The sequence below is a fragment of the Diabrotica virgifera genome, chromosome 7, assembly GCF_917563875.1.
Source record: "Diabrotica virgifera virgifera chromosome 7, PGI_DIABVI_V3a".
Classification (NCBI taxonomy): Eukaryota; Metazoa; Arthropoda; class Insecta; order Coleoptera; family Chrysomelidae; genus Diabrotica; species Diabrotica virgifera.
In genome coordinates this window covers 102,977,197-103,001,947 of record NC_065449.1, presented here as the reverse complement: position 1 = coordinate 103,001,947, position 24,751 = coordinate 102,977,197, and the positions used below count along the sequence as shown (strand labels likewise).

The following is a 24,751-nucleotide window of genomic DNA, read 5'->3' as shown; positions in this document are numbered from 1 at the left end:
TGAGATTAACAAAAAAAAAACAAAATTAATTAAAACATATACAGGGTGTCCCGAAAAGATTGGTCATAAATTATACCACACATTCTGGGGTCAAAAATAGTTCGATTGAACCTAACTTACCTCAGTACAAATGTGCTCATAAAAAAGTTACAGCCCTTTGAAGTTACAAAATGAAAATCGATTTTTTTCAATATATCGAAAACCATTAGAGATTTTTTATTGAAAATGGACATGTATCATTCTTATGGCAGGAACATCTTAAAACAAAATTATAATGAAATTTGTCCAACCCATAACAATTTTATGGGGGCTTTGTTCCCTTAAACCCCCCGAACTTTTGTGTACTTTCCAATTAATTCATTATTGTGGTACCATTAGTTAATCACAACGTTTTTAAAACTTTTTTGCCTCTTAGTATTTTTTCGATAAGCCAGTTTTGATCGAGATCCGGCTTATTTTTTAATATATTTACATAAAAATTTTATGGGGGTTTTGTTCCTTTAAACCCCCGAAATGTTTGTGTACGTTCCAGTTAAACTATTGTTTTGGTACCATTAGTTAAACACAGTGTTTTTAAAACTTTTTTGCACGATTGATCATTTTTGACTGTTTACCGTGACAGATTTTACGTCAGTAGGTGACATTTACTAGCAACTCGACGGTAAGTAATCCAACTCGACGGTAAGTACTCCAACTCGACGATAAGTAATTCACTTACCGTCGAGTTAAAAAATCTCTTAATTTTAATTTATTTTTTGAAAGAATAAAGAAAACTAACGAATTATTTATTAATATTGAAACTTACTTATGGTACAATTTGTTAAATTATTTAATGAAATCCCACTTGTTTGGGCTGTGGTTTCACTTCTAACAGAAACTCCTGCAGAATCGCATACATTAGTAGTATTACTAGTATTGCACAATATTTTTTCGGCAAAATCTATTTTATTTTGAAGAGAATCTTCTACACGTGTAAAAATGCTCGCTTTCTTAGGCCTATAGCCAACATTTATTCTCTTCAAATACGCGATCAAAGTTGAAAACTTGGAAATATCAATGCCATCATAAAGAAAAACGGTGGATTTAATCATTGAATATTCTGCCCAGAGGCTTCCAGGAGCTTTCAACTGCATATGTCTTTGAACGAAATATGCCAATAGAGTCTTTTCTTCGATTCTTAAATTCTTGCCTTCGCACCATTTTTTAAAACTTTGGTAGGTATTTTGATAACGGATTTTGGATTTTTCGGGAATAATTACGGAACACCCTTCTTCCCAAGCCCGTTCAATTTCTTCAAATTCACTTTCGCTCATATTTTAATTTATAATAATCAAAATTGTACTTAAAATTATTGACAACTAAATAAAAACTCAATTCTCCATTGTTGTTATGCACCCTAGTTGCTACCTAACAACCAAAGTATCTATCTTGATAAAATGAATGAAACTAGTCAATATGACTAAAATGTTTAATTTTATAATTTATAATGGTATCAATCGTGCAAAAAACGTTATAAGCATGTCGAACGTTAAGGGTAACCGATCTCAGACAATTGTCTTCGATCGGTATAAAACCCTTACCGTTCTCCATACTTAATATACTATTTTGCTTCTTAGTCTTTTTTTGATAAGTTACCTTTTATCGAGATGTGGCTTCTTTTTCAAAATATACCTAAAAATGTAAATTATAAATAAATTTTCAGATTATTAACAGGTCTCAATACGCGTACTTAACCAAATATGTGGTGGATTCGACAAATATTCAAAATATCTCGATAAACAGTGGTTTATCGAAAAAGTACTAGGAGGCAAAAAAGTTTTAAAAACATTGTGTTTCACTAATGGTGCCACAATAATAATTTAATTGGAACGTACACAAAAGTTTGGGGGGTTTAAGGGAACAAGGCCCCCATAAAATTTTTATGGGGTGCACAAATTTCACTTTAATTTTTATTTAAGATGTTGCTGCCATAAGAATACCACATGTTCATTTTCAATAAAAAATCTCTAAGAGTTTTCGATATATGAAAAAAAATCGATTTTCATTTTGTAACTTCAAAGGGCTGTAACTTTTTTTGTGTGCACTATTGTATATAGGTAAGTGGGGTTCAATCAACCCATTTTTGACCCCAGAATCTGTGGTATAATTTATGACCAATCTTTTTGGGACACCCTGTATATCAGACACATTTTTAAATCATAATTTTATCCTTTTTAGACAAAGATTTGGGATTCCTGCGCATTGGATCTTTAAACGTTCGAGTAAAGAAAACTACCGAAGCATTTAGTAATTTTTTGGGAGTAGGTAGCGCGAACGTTGCTCCTTTAGACGCTGTTAATGAAAAAATTCTCAAAGGATGGGGTTCAGCGGATAACATTAGTAAAGTAAGTATATTTTATAATTTGTATTTTATAATTGTGTAAACTTCTAAATGGTTTAAATTGTGAACATTTGTAACAGTCTGAGGAGTACAGTTTCCTAAGGACAAATATTAATTATTGTTGCTGCTGGTGAAGAGAATGGATTCGTTAAACGTTAAAGGATCCATATTTGAGGTGGAAATCCTAATTTAATCTGGTGATTATCGACGGCGACATGAACTTTGAGAACTGTGACTGAGAAGTGACTTGGGGTCTTAGGGATAAACTTAAACTTATAATAAATTTCCCTCCTTCTTCTTCTTCAGGTGCCAGCTCCGCTACGGAGGTTGGCAATCATCATAGCTATTTTAATTTTTGAGGCAGTAGATATAAATACTTGTTTTGAGCTGCATCCAAACCATTCCCTCAGGTTCTTCAGCCATGAAATTCGTCTTCTTCCGATGCTTCTTCTGCCATCTATCTTTCCTTGCATTATGAGTCGCAGGATGCCATACTTCTCGCCCCGCATCACATATCCGAGATACTGTAGTTTTCTTTCTTTAATTGTAAGTTCAACTTCCTTCTCTTTACCTATTCTTCTCAGTACTTCGTTGTTCGTATCTCTATCTACCCAGGAAACCCTCATAATTCTTCTATAGGTCCACATTTCAAAGGCGTTAAGTCGTCTCATTGTCTCTACATTTAACGTCCATGATTCCACTCCATAGTATAGTACACTGTATACGTAACATTTTGTTAGGCGTACTTTAAGAGCTAATGTTAAATCTTTGCTATATAGGACCTTTTTCATTTTCATAAAATTAGAACGTGCTTTTTCGATTCTGACTTTGATTTCTGCAGTGTAGTCATTATTTTCTGTTATAAGTGTTCCTAGGTAAGTGTACTTTTTGACTCTTTCGATCTGTTGGCCCTCTACTATTAAGATTTCGTTAGTATTATGTTTGTTTTTACTAATTTTCATAAACTTCGTCTTTTTGATATTAAGAGAGAGTCCGTACTCCCTACTACACCTTACTATTTTATTCATGAGTCTTTGCAGGTCTTGTAAACTATCGGCTATTATTACTGTATCATCTGCATATCTGATGTTGTTAACTAAGACTCCATTTACTCTTATGCCGACTGTTTCATCTTCCAGATTTTCTCGCATTACCTCTTCAGAATAAGCGTTAAATAATAGAGGTGATAGTATGCAGCCTTGCCTGACTCCTCTCTTTATTTCCATTTCTTCAGATGTTTCTTTTTCAATTCTTACTATTGCTCGCTGATTGTAATAGAGGTGTGTTATTAGTCTTAAATCTCTTTCATCTAGGTTTTTAGTTTTCAGAATTTCCATGAGTCGATCATGTTTTATCAAACGTTTTATTGTAGTCTATAAAACAGACGTAAAGAGGACGGTTAACATCCAAACATCTCTGTGTCAGCACGTTGAAGGAGAATAATGCCTCTCTGGTACCCATACCATTGCGGAACCCATATTGAGTGTCACTAATATCCAGCTCCAGTTTAGAGTGTATTCTGGCGTGGATAATTTTCAGCAGAATTTTCAAGGTATGTGACATTAAGCTTATGGTTCGGTAGTCACTGCATTCTTTGGCATTCATTTTCTTTGGCAAACACACAAATGATGATGTCAACATTTCTCTATGGATGATTCCCGTAGTATAGATAGCGTTGAACAGTTCCACTATTATGTCCAGGTTTTTCTCGTTGACCAACTTTATCAGCTCGCTTGGTAATTCATCTGGACCAGCAGATTTATTGGTTTTCATAGCCTATTGCCTGACTAACCTTCTGATTTGGTTATCTCTGGGCCCACATCTCCGGTTTGGCTATCTACGGATGTACTAGCTTCTCTCTGGTCATGAAATAGTTCCTCGATGTACTCTTTCCATCGTCGTAGTTTTCGTTCTGTCTCCATTATAATATTTCCATTTTTGTCGAGCAATATATTTGAGGTTCTTCTATTTCCTATTCCGGCTAGTTCTTTGACTTTTTTCTGTAGGTTGAAGTAGTCATATCTGTTTTGCAATTCTTCTATTTCTTTACATTTTTGAAAGAAGTAGGTTTCTTTAGCCTCCCTAATTTTTCTTCTTATTTGGTTTTGAAGCTGTTTATAGCGGGTCTTATTGATGGTTTTGTTTTTTCTTCTTTCATTCATCAACTCTAGAATTTCCTCCGCCATCCATTCTTCTTTCTTACATTTGGTTGTTGTAAGTACTTTCTTACTTGGCTCTAATATAGAGGTTTTGAAGAATTGCCACTGCTGTTCTACGTTGCAATTATTTCCTGGGTTTCTGTCTAGATTTGTGTTGATTTCGTATTTAAGGTTTTCTTTTGTTTCTTCTGACTTTAGTTTCTGTATGTTAAGTTTATTGTTGTTGCGGCTTTTTTGCGTCTTTTTTAGTTGAAGTTGTAACCTAGCAATAAGAAGACTGTGATCAGAAGATACATCCGCTCCTGGATATGCCTTTACTGCCTGAATTGAGTTTCGATACCTGTGCTTTATTAGGATGTAGTCAATTTGATTTCTGACGATTTTGTTGTCTTTGTCAGCTGGAGATTTCCATGTATAAAGGCGTCGCTTAGGTAATTTAAAGAATGTATTTGCGTTAAATTTCCCTAAAAACAGCGTTAAAATATTGGATAATGCACCATACCACAATAAATAAAAGGGTAAATATCCAACCCAATCATCCTGAGGTGGGTTAAAGGACACAATGGAAATAAAGGCAACCGCATTGCTGGCCAGCTAGTTAGGAAGGCAGCAGGCCTAAGAAGAATAGACAGTTGACAAAAAGAAGAAGAGCGTTCCGTGCACAGTACGGAAAAAGAAAAATTGGATTAAATTTTTTGAATTTTTATTTATTTAATATTTTAATTTAAAAATAGCGCCAACTAGCGGATAATAGCTAAACTATGACGGTAGATTTCTTCAACGTAATGTCTGTGTCTGTGGCGAATTGGAATAAAAATGGCGAATTGGACTAAAAATGGCGCCATCTAGCGGATAATAGCTAAACTATGACGGTAGATTCCTTCGCTGTGACGTCAGCATATATCTCACTCTTACTCACCTAAAATGTACTTCTCTCTAACACATTGATTTCCCTATACCTATAGTGGCGCCTGCTTTGGTAATCTACTAGGACCTAGTGATCTTTTTGGCTAGTCAACTACAACAATCGCTGAAATTGCCAAATGTCGCTCCCATCCGCAAACCGTGAAAAGATGGGAAGAAGGGCCAGCATATAGACTTACCAAGGTAACGCTAAGGAACCTTGGGAAGTCATAATCAGAAAAGTACTTGAAAATGACCAGGAAAACCTACGCTTGACATGTGTTATTTTTAACTGGCCATTGTCAACTAAGCACACACCTCCACACACTGGTGCTAGTAGTCACACCTCTGTGCAGGAAGTGTGAACGAGATGACGAAGCTGTCGAGCATGTCCTATGTGAATGTCCGGAGTTATCGTCAATACGAGAGTATGCGCTCCGTAAGCCTTGGCCTACACCGGCCGACATAGGGGAGATGTTCGCTGGTGATTTGTCCACCTTCCTGGAAATGAAAGGATGGATAATGAACTAAGGACGACAACCCCTGGGAGGATGCACAATGGGTCAATTGTGGCCTAAGTGCTGTGGGACTTGACTCGCCCTCCCTACTCTACAGATACAGATACAGAACCAACGTGTACATAAAAAAACGCAGGTATGCAACTATGGCTTAGGGAAAGAAATATAGCAAATATTGATGAAATGCCTCGTCCAGAGTTAGACAATTGATTACAGAATATGTAAGTCTCGATTTGTTAAGTATTCAATTGAACGTTTAAATAGACGTTTTTGACATTTATTACGAATGCCATCGTTTTAATTTCGAACTTAAAGTTGTAACTTATTTCCCAAATAAAATAGTAAATTAATATACATTGTTTTCGAATGTTAAAGTCGCAACTAACAATACATAAATATACAGTACAATAAACGCAGCTGAGAAAAATAGCATTAAAAACGAAATTGAACCGAATAAGAAATGAGGATATTAGACAAAGACTGAAACAGGAATCGATAATAATAAAGATCTAAAAAAGAAAATTAAAATGATATGACATAGGCGCCCATATAAAAATTTTAGGGGGGGGGGCAAACGTGAAGATGTTGCACATTACATTTGGTATACTTTGGATGACAATATATAGTTTAAAGCACCTGAAAAGCCAGGGGGGCACGCCCCCAGGGTATACTTATAAATATACTTACCATCATGGGTATGGCCGCTTATGGATATGGACACATTAAGAGAATGGGCCAGGGAAGACCATCAAAGCAGGTGATGGAATCCAAAAGATATGGTGAAAAAAGGAAAGGGAGGCCAAGGAAAAGATGGATCGATCAGATTATAGAAATTCGACAGGAAAAAGGAAAAACACATCAACAAATGAAAGAGTTAGCAAAGGACCGCAAGAAATGGAAGATATTGATAGAGGATGAATAAAACCTCCGACGTCCCTGAGGGCAGTGTTGGAAAATTCTCGAGAATATTCTCGATATGGAGAAGTTTCTGAGAATGAACCCCATGACGCACTTAAGGTTATTGTTGAAGATGAAAAATAAGGTTTTAAAAATCATGATCTTATAATATACAAAATTCTGAGACGAAACAACAGTGTTATTTGTATATAAAAAATACAAAAACAACAGAAAACACAAAATTAAATTTATACTTTGATAAAAAAATGAAATTTTCTTCTTAACAGCAAATTGTGAGCAATAAAGGTTACCTTACGAGCCCGTTCAGCAATGAGCCGGTTTTTTTAGAGGAGTGGATAAAAAACCATAAGTACTGAAACTTCTTTCTGCCGCTGCACTGGATGAAGGCATGCTTAATATATCAACTACTATTTTAGTTAATTTTGTTCCGAAACATGTACCTTTTTACCATATGATAAAGTTTAGTTTTTCAAATGATTTTACAACGTATGGTTTTCCAAAAGATTACTCCTTAGACCGATAAAGTACCAAATCTGCCATTATTTCAGCCGACTCATCACCATATTTTAAAGTTGCTAAATTATCTACAAACTCAGTTTCCTCAACTTGTTCTTCTCTGCTTAAATGAACACCATTCTAAATATTTGCACGTTAATATTGCACCAAAACAATAAATATTGACACTGTAAACACCCTTGCTAGTGGTTCATGGGATTGGCAAAAACAATATACCTACATATTTTTAAATTATAATAATTTGACCCGTATCTAGTTTTTATTTTTGTTTCGGTTTTTGAAAATATAGAAAATTTTGCTCTACGAGAATATTCTAGAGAATATTCTCGTTCTCGAGAATATTCTCTTCTAATATCACTACCTGAGGGGCATAAAGAGTTTCGAGAAAAAGAAGAAGAAGAAAGTCACAACTAAATGTTTGTCGCGACAACACCGCATTCGGAACAAACATAGTCCAGGAACCGAAGCATTTCACCTCGCAATTTTTACAGAATGGATCGATTTGCTTGAAAATTTGAGAATAAGTAGTGGATAGTTCAAGGATCAAAATCTATATGATGCCGAAAGGCGCTTTTACCATGGGGTCGGTTGCCACCCCATCTTAGGGGTGGAAATTTTTTATTATATTTTGACTGCAAAAGTTGATAAAAACATTCATTCTAAGCAAAAAATGTTCTATACATTTTTTTGATAAAATTAATACTTTTCGATTTATTCGCTATCGAAATTGTTAGTTTTATCATTGATTATAGACACGGATTATATCCGTGTCTATAATCAATGGTTTTATATAGAAAAAATCAATGTTTTTCGATATATACTCATTTACCATTCACTCAATTTTTGCCGTAGAAAAAATTTTTTCAAACCAAGTTCTTGAGAATTAACCTACAATTTCATATAAAAACATTTTTTCGTATATCTGATGCTAATCTTTCTATTTTGAAGAAAATGGCATTTTTTACCAAACTACAAAATCGTTATTCAATTTTAACTCTAGTTTTTTAAAAACTAATCATTCTAAGGCATTCAAACTTTTAAAATCTATTAATAATACATAAATAAAGAAGAATTAATAAGGCCAATGACTAAAAGCAAAGCTAACTTACATTATTATGCTTCCAATTGGATTTCTTTTTTTTTTTGTTTGAAAAAAATATATTGATTTTTTAACCGTAACCTTTTTAATATTTATCTTAGAAAGTTTGTTAAAAAATAATGTTGTAGGTTTTTACAAGATCTGTAAGACTATTAATACCAAATCCTTCTAAAATCCTCAGTCGCAAAAAGTGGTGACTTTGAAAGGGTTGGTAAAGGTGATTTTTACATGTTATTACAAGATTTAATTGTCAATAGCTCACTCAATTTTTAGCATTGAGAAAATTTTTGCAAACCAAGTTCTTGGGAATTAAATAAGCTACAATTTTATATTTAAATATTTTTTTGTATCTCTGATTATAATCTTTCTATTCTGAAGAAAACGGAATTTTTTACCAAATTTCAAAAATTCGATATTTGCTTTTGACTCCATTTTTTTAAAAACTAATCATTCTAAATCAGTTAAACTTCTAGAACCTATTAATAATACATAAGTAAAGAAGATAAAATAAGGTCAATGACTAATTTTAATCAGGGTGGTGATTAGCGGTTTGCTTTCAATCACTTTTTCGCTGAAAAATATAGGGTCTGACATTCTTTTCATTATAAGCTACCTAATTTTTAAGGTAAAGACTTTTTTTATTTCTGAAGATAGATATTTTTAAATACTTCAAATTAGTTTAAACAAGTGATCCTCGAAAAATGCATAGTTTTCCCGTCTTTTGACTTTGAAACTACAATATTTAGCATTTGCCGAAGAAGACCTAATATATAATAAAGTATAGCTCGATTACTGTTGGTCTTAAAGAAAATTAAAAAAAACGGTTTTACTGATTTTTTCAAAAGGTACATTTTTGTTAAGCAAAGTTGTTTTGATAAAACAAAAACTTTTTAAATTATTTGCAGAAAACTGAGTAAAAACATTAATTTTTTTAATATAAAACGAACACTTTCGATAGCGAATAAATAGAAAACTATTAATTTTATCAAAAAAATGTATAGAACATTTTTTGCTTAGAATGAATGTTTTTACCAACTTTTGCGGTCAAAATATAATAAAAAATTTTCACCCCCGACATAGGGTGGCAACCACCCCCATGGTAAAAGCGCCTTTTGGCATCATATAGATTTTGATCCTTGGACTATCCACTACTTATTCTCAAATGTCCTATTTTAAGCTTCATTACTTGGACTAACATGACTACAAGCCTTTTCTATATCTCTCATGAAACTTTCCTACTCAAGAGGACCTACCACTTATCGTTAGTGACCTACCACTGTATATGTTATTTAAATATGTAGTTTATTTATATTTAATAAATTTACTACAGACTACGTATTTAGTAAATTTTTTACTTTATTTCGTTGTTTAAGGTTTAATATGTTATTCCGTTGTTAAAGTTATTTCTCGTATTTTTTAGGAGGCAATGGGAGCACCAAAAACATACGGTTCCAAGAAGAAATACAAAAAAGGTTTTGAATCGGGAGGAAATAGTACTCCAAGTACCCCAAAGACACCAACCAAAAATTTCCACTCCTTGAATTTCAACGATTCTGATTCCGACACTGCTGCAGGATTTGATTCTAACTGGAAACATTGAGCCAAACTGGATATTAATGAAACTCATAGATCTGACAAAATGTTAAGAATTCTATTCATGAAAATAATATTTTTTATTTCTTAAATTTTTGTATTTTATTTGTAAATTTTAATGTATATTTTCTTATTTATTACATTATTTGCAAAAGTGACTTAACTAAAGGTCCATTAAACACTCCTTATGGAAAAGTGGCCCCAGTCAAAATTAACGAAAGTTCGGTCAATGATAATTCTCAGTGCGTAGATTAAAAAAGTGTAGCTGAAGCTACAGTTTTCTGAAGTTATTGGATTCAGGTGTTAAGTGTACGACAGTGTAAGTCAAATTCACAGACCAGTGAACGAAAATATTTATTATTGCAAGAACAAAGACTAATTTTCTTCATGCTGCATAAGAATCCGTGGTCAAAAATAGATGCATCGTATTTTAGTCTTCAGAAAACCTCTGAAAAGTCCTCAGAAAACTGAAGAAGAGCTACAGAAAATATGCTGCTAGAGCGACATAAGAATTATCATGTTTTCACGAATGCTTCGCACTTATTCAATACCAGTATACCCATCTTCAAAAATTACTGAACAAAGGCGGATCTACGGGGAATTGGAGAAATCTCCCCAACATGGTCCAAAATTAAAACAAAAAAATTGTTAAAACATAAAAAAATAATTATATCTTTGCTCACATGAAACTTCAACCCAGACAAACAAATTCAACCAAATAAACCCGCTAGTTAGGGAAATTAAAGGAGCTTAATGCACATACATATATATTATTTATGTAGTTTGGGTTTATCTTTTTTATGTCTTTTGGTTTGCGTTTCATTAGGAGTTCAGAAAACTGAAAAACAAATACAACGATAAGTGTTGCTAGAACGACACAAGACATCTCACGTTTTCACGCACATACCTGAATTCAGCATTGCAACATTACGATTTGATTTTCAAAAAAACGCTACCCCTTGAGGTAAGGACGTTCTCATTTTGACCAGTTAAGGTAAGACTAGACTCGGTCTGGCCATTTAAGCCAAGAACGTGCACAATCCTACCAGTTCATGCAAAATTGGATTTTATCCAACCAGTAAGGTCATATCAAGTCATACCAAAGTAATACATGGCCGAATATATAAAAAATTCGAAGAATAAGTATCGTGGACCAAATTTGGATTCTACGATGACTTTGGCACCCGAGAGGCTCTATTCGCTTAGGGGCCAAGTACTTATACAGTGGTGCAGGGATATCAACTGTAATTTATGTACGGTATGCGGCAAAATAAACAGTACTGAAATTCGTATGACTCAAATTTGTAGGTGTCAGGCGCCGAAACGTACCGAGTGGTTTCCGAACGTCGTTATAACGTATGTGAACGTCGTGATAATGGTGTGTGCTTCAGGATGGTTCTCAGTTTTCCAGAAAAAATGTTTATGGTGGAGTACTATTTTCAGTCATACGGAAAAGGTCACGAAAACGGTCCAAGCTTAAAATCAACAATGGTTTCAGCAGGACGGGACAACCTGTCACACTGCCAGGGAGTCTCTTTGCATATTGCGCGATCATTTTGGAAGTTGCCACTCACCAGAACTAACGCCACCAGATGCGTACATATGGGGAATGCTGAAGGAGTCAGACAGGTCTACTCTGTGCTATTTCGGAATTGCGGACGAGATTTAAAGATTTTTTCTTGCCATAGGCAGTAGCGGATCTAGAAATTTGTTTTGGGAGGGAAAATTTGCTTAAGGGGGTAATTTCCAATAAAAAACCAACCCAAAAAGATAAACTTAGATTACATAAAAAGATAAACTCAGATTACATAAAAGACATAAATAATCACTTATAGGCATTAAGTTCCCTTAATTTTCCGAACTAGCGTGTTTATTGGGTTGAATTTGTCTTTCTGTGGTTTCGGTTTCATGTCAGCTAATATACTGTTATGTTTAAACAATTTTTTTTCTTATAAGTTTGGACCGTATTAGGGAGGCAAATTTCCTCATTTTCCCTCCCCGTAGATCCGCCACTGGACAGAGGGCATCTTTAACATCTTTTTTATCGGGAACGTGCGTCATCGTGAATAAAGTTTGCAAGGCTATATCATGTATACTAGATATACAGGGTGTCCCGAAAAGAATGGTCATAAATTATACCACACATTCTGCGGTCAAAAATAGTTCGATTGAACCTAGCTTACCTTAGTACAAATGTGCTCATAAAAAAAGTTACAGCCCTTTGAAGTTACAAAATGAAAATCGATTTTTTTCAATATATCGAAAACTCTCAGAGATTTTTAATTGAAAACGGGCATGTGTCATTCTTATGGCAGGACCACCTTAAAACAAAATTGTAGTGAAATTTGTCCACCCCATAAAAAATTTATAGGGATTTTGTTCCCTTAAACCCCCCCAAACTTTTGTGTACGTTCCAATTAATTCATCATTGTGGTACCATTAGTTGAACACAACGTTTTAAAAACTTTTTTGCCTCTTAGTATTTTTTCGATAAGCTAGTTTTTATCGAGATGCGGCTTCTTTTTTACTATATTTACATAAAACATTTATGGGGGTTTTGTTCCTTTAACCCTTAAACGCCCAACCTTTTTTAGGTTCCATGTACGCCCAAGGGTGGGTAAAAAATGTCCACCTCGAAAATAGCTAATATGTTTATTGAGAGTTGTTGGAAATGGATTAAACTTAAGAAACTTATGCTTAATAAATACAGAATTATCTAAAACATTAATATAAACAATTTACAAACCTTACAACAAAATTACAATGTATATCAAAATTAACATACCAGTAAAAGCATATTCAGATTTGTCGATTTTCTCCACATTATTCCTTTAAGCCTCCTCATTGGTGGAAAATTATGTCGATTATGTAATTATACTTCGATAATTATATGGAATATGTTCCTACCAACCAGAAATTATATAGAAACCTTTAGTAACAAGTTTTACCAAGGTTGTACTTTTTATGCCCACCCACATTTAACTCAAGATATTACTTTTATTTTCAAAAATATCGGTAGAACCAATTTAACATTCGATAAAAGGCTGTCTTTTTAACAATAAATAATTTTTGGAAAATTTTTAAACACGTAATAAATATGTTACAAGGGAATACGCATTAGGTGGACATTTTTTACCCACCCTTGGGCGTTTAAGGGTTAAAGCCCCCAAATGTTTGTGTACGTTCCAATTAAACTATTATTGTGGTACCATTAGTTAAACACAGTGTTCTTAAAACTTTTTTGCCTCTTAGTCTTTTTTGATAAGTCAACTTTTATCGAGATGTGGCCTCTTTTTCAAAATATACCAAAAAATTTAAGTTATAAATAAATTTTCAGATTATTACTAGGTGTCTATAATCATACTTAACCATATACAAATATCTGGTGGATTCGACAAATATTCAAAATATCTCGATAAACACTGGCTTATCAAAAAAGTACTGAGAGGCAAAAAAGTTTTAAAAATATTGTGTTTAACTAATGGTGCCACAATAATAATTTAATTGGAACGTACATAAAAGTTTGGGGGGGGGGTTTAAGGGAACAAAACCCCCATAAAATTTTTATGGGGTGCACAAATTTCACTATAATTTTTTTTTAAGATGTTGCTGCGATAAAAATTCCTCATGTCCATTTTCAATAAAAAAACCTCAAGGAGTTTTCTATATATGAAAAAAAATCGATTTTCATTTTGTAACTTCAAAGGGCTGTAACTTTTTTTGTGTGCACTATTGTATATAGGTAAGTGAGGTTAAATCAACCTATTTTTGACCCCAGAATCTGTGGTATAATTTATGACCAATCTTTTCGGGACACCCTGTATAAATAATCATAAACATAAACATTTCAATATTCATTTCAGTACTGTTTATTTTGCCGCATACTGTACATATTTGCTTTCATCATCATAAGTGGCTCGACAATCCGTTGTGGATCTTGGCCTGCTCACAAAGAAGTCGCCACTCCTGTCGACTCCTGGCAACTTCCCTCCATCTTCTGACCCCTAGAATTTTTAGGTCTTCTTCAACATCATCAATCCATCTTCTTCATGGTCGTCCTCTACCTCTTGTACCCTCTGGTTTTGGAAATGTTAATCTCTTAGTGTATTCGTGGTCTGACATCCTAGCAATGTGTCCAGCCCATCTAAGTCTCTGCACTTTAACGAATTTCACAATATCTGGATCGGTGTATAACTGATACAGTTCAAAGTTGCATCTTCGACGCCATAGCCCATTTTCATTTACTGCCCCAAAAATCTTTCTAAGAATTTTTCTCTCAAAAATACCAAAAAGTCTTTCATCACTTTGAGATAGGGTCCACGCTTCAGCTCCATATATCAAAACCGGTCTTATTAAGGTCTTGTATATATTGAGCTTTACTGCCTGTTTTATATTTTTATTTTTTAAATGTTTATGGAGACCTTGAACAGTTCTGTTTGCTATTGCTATGCGTCTTTTTATTTCATCGCTTGTCGTGTTTATTGAGTTTACTAGCGATCCAAGATATGTGAATTCCTTGACTTGCTCAAAGGTGTGATTGTTAATTTGAATTCTTTGTTGGATATTTCGGGAGTTTTTAGAAACCAACATATATTTGGTTTTTTCCTCGTTTACCACAAGTCCTAATTCACTTGCCGTGTCCGCAAGCCTTGTAAAACACTGTACCATGTCTCTCAAACTTCTGCCCACTATAACTATATCATCAGCGAATTCGAGAATTTGCGTCGATCTATTAAAAATAGTTCCATTCATTCTAATATTTAATTTTCTGACTGCCTTTTCCAAGGCAATATTAAAGAGGAGACACGCTGTATTTGCTTTATCAACTACAATAAGGCACTTTGTAGAGTAAAGCATGATGAGCTCGTAATCATATTGCAAAGAGAAGGCTCAGATGATAGAGACTTGAGAATCATACTTAATTTGTATTACAACCAAACTGCCAATATTAAAGTAGATGACCAGCTGACAGAAGCAGTCCCCAGAGATAGGAGAGTGAAGACAAGAATGCATTCTGTGAGAAGAAGAATAACTTAGCTTCAAAATCTGAGAAAGTGGTTCAATACATCTACAATCGGATGATTTCTAACAGCAGCAAGCATTCGGAATAATGCCGATCGCCAACATTCGGAACGGATACGCACCGTAAGAAAAAAAGGTCAATTTGAATCGTTTATGGCAAACTATATGTACGGGAGGGAGATTTCCCGTATCCGCCCTGCCCCCGTATATTCGTCACTGTTCAGTAGTTTTGTGAAGATAAGCCATTGTAAACTGCAGCCATTGGAAGCGTGCAAGTTCGGAAGAGCGACACCTGGTTTCATAGCACAGCAACATTTTTCGCATTTTTAATTATATTGGCCAATAATATTAGTCCTATGATTACTGGATAATTGTCAAGGCTATAGCCCAAAAAAAAGAATAAGAAGAAAAAGTAAGATTGAGGTTATGTTATTAAAATGTAAACATTGTAGGTATGTAGTAAATAAAATATTAATTATTAAAATGCTGTACTACAAGCAAATACAATTAATTAAATTCTTATTCTAAAATTTTTACAATTTATAACACAGCATTTGCGAAATCCATTTTCTTCAATGACAGAAGTATACGTCAATTTGACAATATTATGAATTATTTAGGAAATATGTTTAGGAAAGTATGCAACTCACGCACGATCGTTTCTCGTATCCCCTCCAAGTACTTGCACACAGCCAATACTGGTATTTGATAAGTGTAAAGCATTCGTGAAAACATGATAATCCTTATGTCTCTCTAACGGCATATTTTCTATCGCTCTTCTTCAGTTCTCTTAGACTTTTCGGAGGTTTTCTGAAGACTAAAATACGATGCATATAGGAAATACGAGCACGCAAATATGCATAAAGGAAATGAGTCTCTGTTCTTTCAATAATAAATATTTTCGTTCACTTGACTGTGAATTAGAGCTCTTTATGTACACTGAACACCTGAATCAAATAACTTCATAAGTCTGTATCTTCAGAACAATAGTTTTTCAGACCTAGGCCCCATGGACTTTTTTACTGCACACTCATCTACATACTGAGTTAACTTTGACTGGGGCCACTTTTCCATAAGGAGTATTGCGGGGTCCCCGCAACACATGCTCAACGGAGAAGTTGAAAACAATCTATAAATACAGGTAGTTAATCAGCCGTTTGAAATAAATAATCACAGCTATTTTTAGGTAAAACATTGTTAAGTTATTATCATTACGCAACCAATCTTCAACCAAGTTGATATTTCTAGACATAACTTTTTCTCTTATTCAATTTTTGGCCAATATTTTCTTTTACTTTCGCAATGTACCTATATTTTATTTTTTTTCCAAGATACAGTCTATTCCACGAATGTACGACTCTTTTTGATTATAAATCGCAACAACGAATATTTTACTGCGCAAAATATGAAGTACGAAAGTAAATTGCAAATTACATAGGCATACTTATTAGAGCAATTTACTTTCTTACTTCTTATTTTGCACACTTACTTTTTTACTTTTTCGTGTCTGGATCCGACTACAGTTTTTCTGTCCAGTATTGGGCTACACCCCTTGTATTTGTGAGCCATAAATCATCGAGTGGATAATTTATGGTGGAGCCATAAACCATCGAAAACGAGGCGGAGAAAAACTACAACGGAAAATATACGACCTAATAGTAAGGATTTGGGAAGAAGAAAGAATTCCCGAAGAATGGAAAACTGGATGGATATTTCCGATTCTTAAAAAAGGGGACACCACAAAATGTAACAACTATAGCGGAGTAACACTGTTAAACAGCTGCTACAAAATATTGACATCATTAATCAGACAAAAACTCTCAAAATACATTGAAACTAAAATAGGGGACTACCAGCATGGATTTAGAGAGGGAAGGTCAACAATAGACGCAGTTCACATAATCACACAGCCAATTGAGAAATGTTACGAACATGATATCGACTTACACATCCTTTTCATAGACTCCAAGCAAGCCTTTGACAACTTAACAAAACCCGACCTAATAGAAGACATGAAAACCCTAGATATACCAATGAAACTTATAAAGCTTACGAAAATGACAATGAAAGGATCGACTGCAGCAATAATTACAGATAACGAAATCACCAAAAATATAGAAATAGCAAGTGGAGTACGACAAGGCGACTCTCTATCAACGTCACTATTTAATGTCGCTATAGAAGGAACAATAAGAGCTACAGAAATAAAAGGTACGATTATAACGTCGACGTCGCAACTTGTGGCGTATGCTGACGACATAGCATTAATTAGCAGAAACCTAAACAGTGTAAAGGAAGAATTTACGAAGTTATGCAAAGAAGCATCCAAAAGGGGTTTAGAAATAAATCGGAACAAAACAAAATACCTAACATGCTCAAGAAAAGACCCAGTTAATATGATAAGCTTAAATATTGGTGAATATGAATGTGGAAAGGCAGAACATTTTAAATATCTTGAAGTCTCAGTTAATGGAACTAATGATAGAAGAATCGAAATTAATGAAAGAATCCAGGCAGGAAACAGAACCTACTGGAAATACAGTAACTTCCTTAAAAATAAGAAGCTTACTCAGAGTACAAAACTGAAAATTTACAAAGCAGCAATTAGACCAGTAATCACATATGGTGCTGAAGTAATGCGTCTGACACAGAAAGAGGAAGAAAGATTGAGGATCCTAGAAAGGAAAATAATTCGGAGGATAGCAGGACCACTAAACTTAGGTAATAATGAATTTAGAAAACTCATGAACCACGAAGTAAGAAAACTTCTGAAAGGAGAAGACATCGTCAGATTTATAGAACCAGATAGTAGAGGACCTTAAGAAGATGGGAGTCAGAGAATGGGTAACCAGAAGCAAAAACAGGAACGAATGAAGGGAAATTGTAGAAGTTGCCAAGTCACACAACCAATTGTAAAACCAAAATGTTAATGCAGATTGATTTACCGCGACAAACGAATCGGAAGAGCCCAAAGAGGACGGCAGTCACTCCGCTAGGAGTGTAGATGCCATGATGATGATGAAATCATCGAGTCTGCACTGTGATGGGCAAAGTTTGCATACTCTCAGGTACTCCACGTTCTGTATTTTCCCACATTCACAAAGTGCGTCGTTATGTGTTTTGATGCCCCATTTAATTAGGTTATGTTTTACAGGGGCAACACCTCTGCGTATGCTATTGAGTGTCCGCCAGGTTCTCCAGTCCAGGCTCATTCCATTAGGTCGTTCTGGATGTAGGGGGAACAGTTCGGGTGGTTCGACGCTGACATTTCTCATATACCTTTTCCTTGATTTAAGTCGGCTGGTTCCTGGCGGTTCGTTAAACCCGTTTAATTGGTGCCTTTCATCGAAAGTTTGCCTGAACTTTTCCACTTTTCCACATATTGTGAGGCGCATCTACGGTCGCCTGGTGATGCGAATCCAGCTGCCGGTACAGTAGGGTTAGAGGGGTAGGCTTCATACAACATACAACTTCATAGTTATTCTACGTGTTTCATTTAACGCCGTGCTGACTTGTTGGGCGTGTCTAGATCTACCCCAGACAGGACAAGCATATTCCCCTGTTAAGAAACATAAGGCCTCAACTGTCGACTTTAAGACCTGGGGGTTTGCACTCAACTTGCTCCCTACAAGTTTCCGGAGAAGTTTGTTTCTCGTAGAAACCTTTTGTCTTGTGCTCTGACAGTGGAATTTATATGTTAGTGACCGGTCTAGTGTCACTCCAAGATATTTGGGCCTATCAGTATGTTCCAAGCTTTGTTCCTCCCAAGAAACATTCAGTTTTACATGCGGCAGATGGTTGTTGAGATGAAATGCAATACTTGGGTTTTAGTAGGGTTTGGATTTAATGAGTATTGTTTGTAGTAAGTCGACATCATGTTTAAAGCCTCTTCCATTGTCGACTCTACTTGTGTGAGTGTTTTCCTCTTTGCAGCGATAAAAAGGTCGTCAGCGTAAACGAAACTCTCAGTCTGGGGAGTGCATTGGTTGGTCGTTGGTGTAGATGTTAAACAGGGAGGGCGCTAGGACGCTTCCTTGAGGTAGGACATTTTTTTGGGATTTCCATCTGCTCTTCTTTCCATTTAGCACAACGTAGAAGCGTCTATTACACAACAGTGATCTAATGATATTTACCAGGTCATAGTCAAGCACAGTGATATAGATCTTGTTAGCAAGTTTCTGTGGTTTATCGTATCATATACTGCTGTGAGGTCTATCAAGGCTACTTCCATTATCTATTTCTGCTCAAATCCCTCCTCTATGTACTGTTAGGTTTAGCGCTTGGCCTGTGCATGACCTACCTGCCTGAAGCCTGCTTGTTGTGGTATTAGTTTTGCATCTATATTTTTCTGGATGCGGTTCAAAATAATGCACACTAAAGTATTCGTTGTCGCGATAATCCAAAACAGTTGTATATTCGTGGAATAATATACTATATATTCTTTATTATGTTTTTTATTTCTGTGATCAGTTCTTGCCTTGCTAAGTTTTTCTTTAAATGTCCAATGTTCAATGTTGAAACGCCATTTTTGACGTTTATGATTAGGCTTTGTTAGGTTCAATATGAGTGGGCACTTAACCACTCGATCTAAAAGGTCTGTTCTGGTTCATCTCTAGGTTAAAATTGTCCTTTCAGTCTAGAAGTTTTAACAAAGTAGGTTATGGCTCTTTGGCGACATTTCTATGAAATTAATTGAACTCAATTGACTGAAATTAACTCAAATCACTATTCAGATTAATTAATTATTGTACCTTCTCCGACACAACCTTGGGCAGTTGCACAGAAAGTACTCTGTTGTTTCGTCTTCAACTGGACAGCATCTACAATTCGCGCGTTCCGCCAGTCCGATTTTGTTTATGTGCCTCGTGAAGTGACAGTGTCCTGTTAGGAGACCTACGATAATACCCAGGTGACTCCTGTTTATATCTAGTAGATCTTTGGATCTCTTCTTCGAATGTTCATGTATAAAAGCCTTCGAATATTTACGACCCATTTGTTCGTACCAAACGTACCGGTGGTTACGTTTCTTCCGTTCCACTCAGTCCTATATCGTCCTTCTTTTTTTGGCTGTACTTCTTGCGTACAAACCACTTTTATGCGTACAAAATCTTTCTACGCCAGCGAAAGATTCTAGGCTTATAAGTGTTTCTTTGGCCCATCCCCTAGCTCTTGCTGGCCAGCTTTTTCGTTCCCATTGATACCAGACGCCCAGGCATCTAGAGTAAACTTACCCTGTTACTCTTTCCGATCAGTATCAGATTTTGAAGACAGTTCGAAATTACCTAGAGTGTGGATAAGTAGGTTTAATGGTACATCGTATCCATACTACTTTTCTTTTTGATATATTAACAAGCAACAAGACATACATACGAAATTCTATTCTAATTTTGGTCTATCGACTATTTGGTAAATATCGAGTTCGAGGTTCGAGTGTAATTTTCTAGAATATAATTCTTGTAAATAACATGAAAAACTGCACAACAAATTTATGAATATGTATTATTTCCTGGATATGCTATCATTCGATTCCTGTCATAAGTTGGAGACTTGCCCGTATATTAAGTATTTACTAGTCTTCTACGTTTTAATCCAAAATAGGCGTTCATTATTTTATTCGACGCAATTTTGGATTAGGCGTTTCCCTACATCAGACATAATGTTTTTAATCGATGTTTTTAAAGATGTCTTCGGATATCGGTTAGATAATATTTCACCGAATTCCTTTTGTTTGTGGTTTATTTATTATTTTTTCAATGACTGGCCTGTGTGGCTTTGTCAGTATCAGAATCCTAAAAAAATTAAATTGTAGATATTAATGATTTTTAAACAATTAATATAATTAAAATATTAATGGCAAACGTTATGCAATTCAAAGCCAATAAAATAAAATAAAATAAAATGTTAAAAGTAGTGTACCTCTTGATACATAAGCTATGTGCATTCCAATTTAGGAATTGATTATTATGCTAAGACTAAGAATCGAAATTTATTTTCCTAATTATTTAATAATATTTTTATAAAATTTAATAAGAAAAATAGAGCCTTCACAGCTTTAGCTTCGTCGTGGGCCTTATATAAAAAAATTAGACGGTGTTTGTACTCAAAATTTCTTTGGTATCTGATTTAACAATTTTAATTTCTACTTTAACTCGAAATTCATTTAACTTGATAGATCCTCGTTTCAAAAGCATATACTGCTGATGGGTCTAACGACTTCAGAGCATTGCAGATGAGTCATAATCATTGTACCATCCAAAGATACACTTTTCGCGGTATTAGTTTTATCTAAATATGAATTTTATTTTTTTCTTTCCAGTTTTAAACATTCCTAAAGAAGCCTATCTCCACTGTTCCAATTTGTGTTCTTAATTTTCTTTCATCTCCCTAACACCACATCATCAGCATTTTTTCTTTTACCCTTTACATTAAGAACTCTCACAATCTGTAGTTACTCCACCTTCTTATTCAGTGTCCACCACAGAATTTAGATATATTTGTTCGAGTAAAAAATAGATAATTTATTTGTTATTACGATAGGAATATTTATATTTGTAAGCCTTTTGTATGTATATTTTATATCTCTTTATACTTTTACTCAATATTTGTATAATAAAATAGGATGGACTATTGTTTTTGTTTTAATTTTATCATGTTAAGGAATGTAGATATTAATAAAATATTCCCGTAAAATTAGACCTTCGCACATAAAAATTTTAAAAATACCATCCAGATTAATCTTTATTCGTCTGGGTAAAGTATGTACAATGTACAATACGTTTGTTGGATATGTGCGCTGTCCACGAACTGTGTGATTATTCATTTTTGTTGTCCAAGTTTCAAATCCATAGAACAAAACGGACCAGACATAGCACTTCAATACTCTTAGACATGTGGTGGTCAAAGCTATACTTCTACTGCACAATACAGAACGCCAGCTAATAAAGCTTTTTCGTGCAATTTGTATTCCGGTCGAATTTGTATTATTAATTGTAATATTATTTTTCGAATCGAAGAAATCAAAGTTTGAATAGAGAAAGCAAGAACAAACTTCAATAAAATGAGAAAGGTACTTTGGCAAGATAACTGAAATTAGACTTGAGAGTTATAGGTTGGCAAGGTGTTATATTTTCTCGACTCTGCTTTACGGGATAGAAGCATGGACACTTAACGCGTCGACTACTAAAGAGTTGGAAGCATTTGAACTGTGGGTGTATAGAAGAATCCTGAAGATATCATGGACCGATAGCCCGATCAGGAAACGCAAAATTTTACGAAAACCTCCAAAAAAATAAAGGAAGGATGAAAATTTGGGAATAGGTAGTTGAAATTGTCTATTATTATATAAGAAAAAGTTTACAATTCTTTATCCCCTTCATTTTACAAAAATTGGAAAATACGGGGTGAAAAATTTTTTCTCGGGGGTGAAAAAATGTACGTTCAAAGTAAGTCCAGAATTGGATAAATTGACTAATTCTAGTAACTTTTGTTCTATAGAGTTTTTTTACTAAGTCAATACTTTTCGAGTTATTTGCGAGTGAATGTGTTCATTTTTAACCAACAAAAATGTTTGTGGACGGTTTTTAGAAGATAACTCAAAAAGTAAGTATTTTAGCGAAAAAAATATTCTTAGTAAAAATATAGATTATAAAAAATTGAAAAAAATGGTGTATGCGTGAGGTCTGCAGACCCAGTAGAAGCAGAGTTGCAGCTAATGAAATGTAGGTTCTTCTTCGTCAAATTCCAAATCGAATATTTCAATATGAAATAACTTCACATAACAATGTGAAAATTCATTACAACTTTTTTAAAGTGTTTAAAAAAGGTTTATTTTTGCTTTTTAAAAAAACTTCTAACATTAAAAGTAAGTGAGTTATCCTCAAATTATTGTTGGTCCCTTTTATTTTTTGGTAAAAAATGGCGAAAATCACCTCTTAATTAGCTTCTCAAATAAAATTAATCGTTACCGCTTTACAAGTTACTTTACTTATCTTAAGTTTCATTGGTTCAAAGTGCTCAGTTTAAAAAAAAATTGGGTTTAAAATACAATATTTTTTTTTTAATTTTGAAAAAAATCGTAATTGTTTATGGAATTAACTTAAAAACAATTAGGAATACCAAAAATCTCAAAAAGTAATAAATGTACGTTTTGCTTTTCTGGATATTTTTGATTTTTTGTTTTCTTGTTAGACAAAAATTGGTTATGCTATGGCTGTTCAAAATTTGCCTAAACTCGTGATTAGTTACTCGTTCAAACCATTTTAACTACAGCTTTTTAAAAACGATGCACTTTGAACCGATGAAACTTACAGATCATATAAATAATACATAGACAAAGTAACTTGTGAAGTGGTAATGTTAAAATTTATATGTGATGCTAATTAGGGGGTGATTTTCGCAATTTTTTTACCAAAAAATAAAAGGGACCAACAATATTTTGAGCGTAATTCACTTACTTTTAATATTACAAGTTTTTTTAAAAACAAAAATGAACCTTTTTTTAAACACTAAAAAAGTTAAAATTAATTTTCCCCTAAAAGAGCTCCGTTTTTGGGTTATTTCACATTGAAATATTCGATTTGGAATTTGACGAAGAAGAACCTACTTTTCATTAGCTGCAACTCTGCTTCTACTGGGTCTACAGACCTCACGTATACACCATCTTTTTCAATTTTTTATGGGCTATATTTTTGCTAAGAATATTTTTTTCGCTAAAATACTTACTTTTTGAGTTATCTCCGAAAAACCGTCCAAAAACATGTTTTATTTTGTTAAACATGAACATATTCACTGGCAAATAACTCGAAAAGTATTGACTTAGTGAAAAAACTCTATAGAAGTAAAGTTGTTTAGAATTAGTAATTTTATTCCGGTCTTATTTTGAATGTATTTTTTTCATCTTATATAATAATAGACAATTTTAACTAGCTACATCCAAATTTTCATACTTCCTGTTTTTTTTGGGGTCAGATTGTTCTTTGATCGGATTACGAGCATATAACAAACAACGAAGTCATGAGAAGAGTCAACAAAAGACTGGAAATATTAGAAACCATCAAGACACGAAAGTTGCAATACTTGGGGCATGTTATGCGTAATGAGAATATACTTCAATTGATTATACAGGGGAAAATCCAGGGCAAGAGAAGTGTAGGAAGGAGAAGAATCTCATGGTTGCGTAACTTGAGGGAATGGTACGGATGCATATCAAACCGAACTATTCAGAGCAGCAGTATCTAAGATTATAATAGCCATGATGATTGCCAACCTCCGTCGCGCGGAGATGACACGTGAAAAAGAAGAAGAATATTATTTGTAATCGACTGTAATTTTAATTCTGACAAACATTATATCTGTACATGATCTTCCAGTACGAAACCCTGTAATTATTTGAGCTGCATCTATCCTGTGATTCGTTAGTTCTTGTAAAATTTTAAGTGTAAGTTTTAAGTTTGCACTTCTGTATTTTCTTGGCTGTTACATCCCCTTTTTTGAATATTAGAATTAGTTTGCTAGATCTCCATTCTTCCCTTCCGGTATTTTATTGTATTTTAAAAGAAGTTACGTATATTTATATTAGATTGATATGTGTATTTGGTAATTGACCTATGTCCATCAGTGAACCTATGACCTATGTCCATCAGTG

At 34.2% G+C, this 24,751-nt stretch overlaps 1 protein-coding gene across 1 annotated transcript in view; it reads left to right on the top strand.

Annotated features, from left to right (window-relative positions):
• Window positions 1-10,244, top strand: part of LOC126888566 (ankyrin repeat domain-containing protein SOWAHA) — a 66,649-nt gene extending 56,405 nt beyond the window's left edge. The window contains exons 5-6 of the mRNA XM_050656915.1: window positions 2,218-2,384; window positions 9,914-10,244. Coding sequence (XP_050512872.1) covers window positions 2,218-2,384; window positions 9,914-10,093 — 347 coding nt within the window. The 3' untranslated portion in view covers window positions 10,094-10,244. The remainder of the gene's footprint in view (window positions 1-2,217; window positions 2,385-9,913) is intronic.
• The last annotated feature ends 14,507 nt before the right edge of the window (window positions 10,245-24,751 follow it).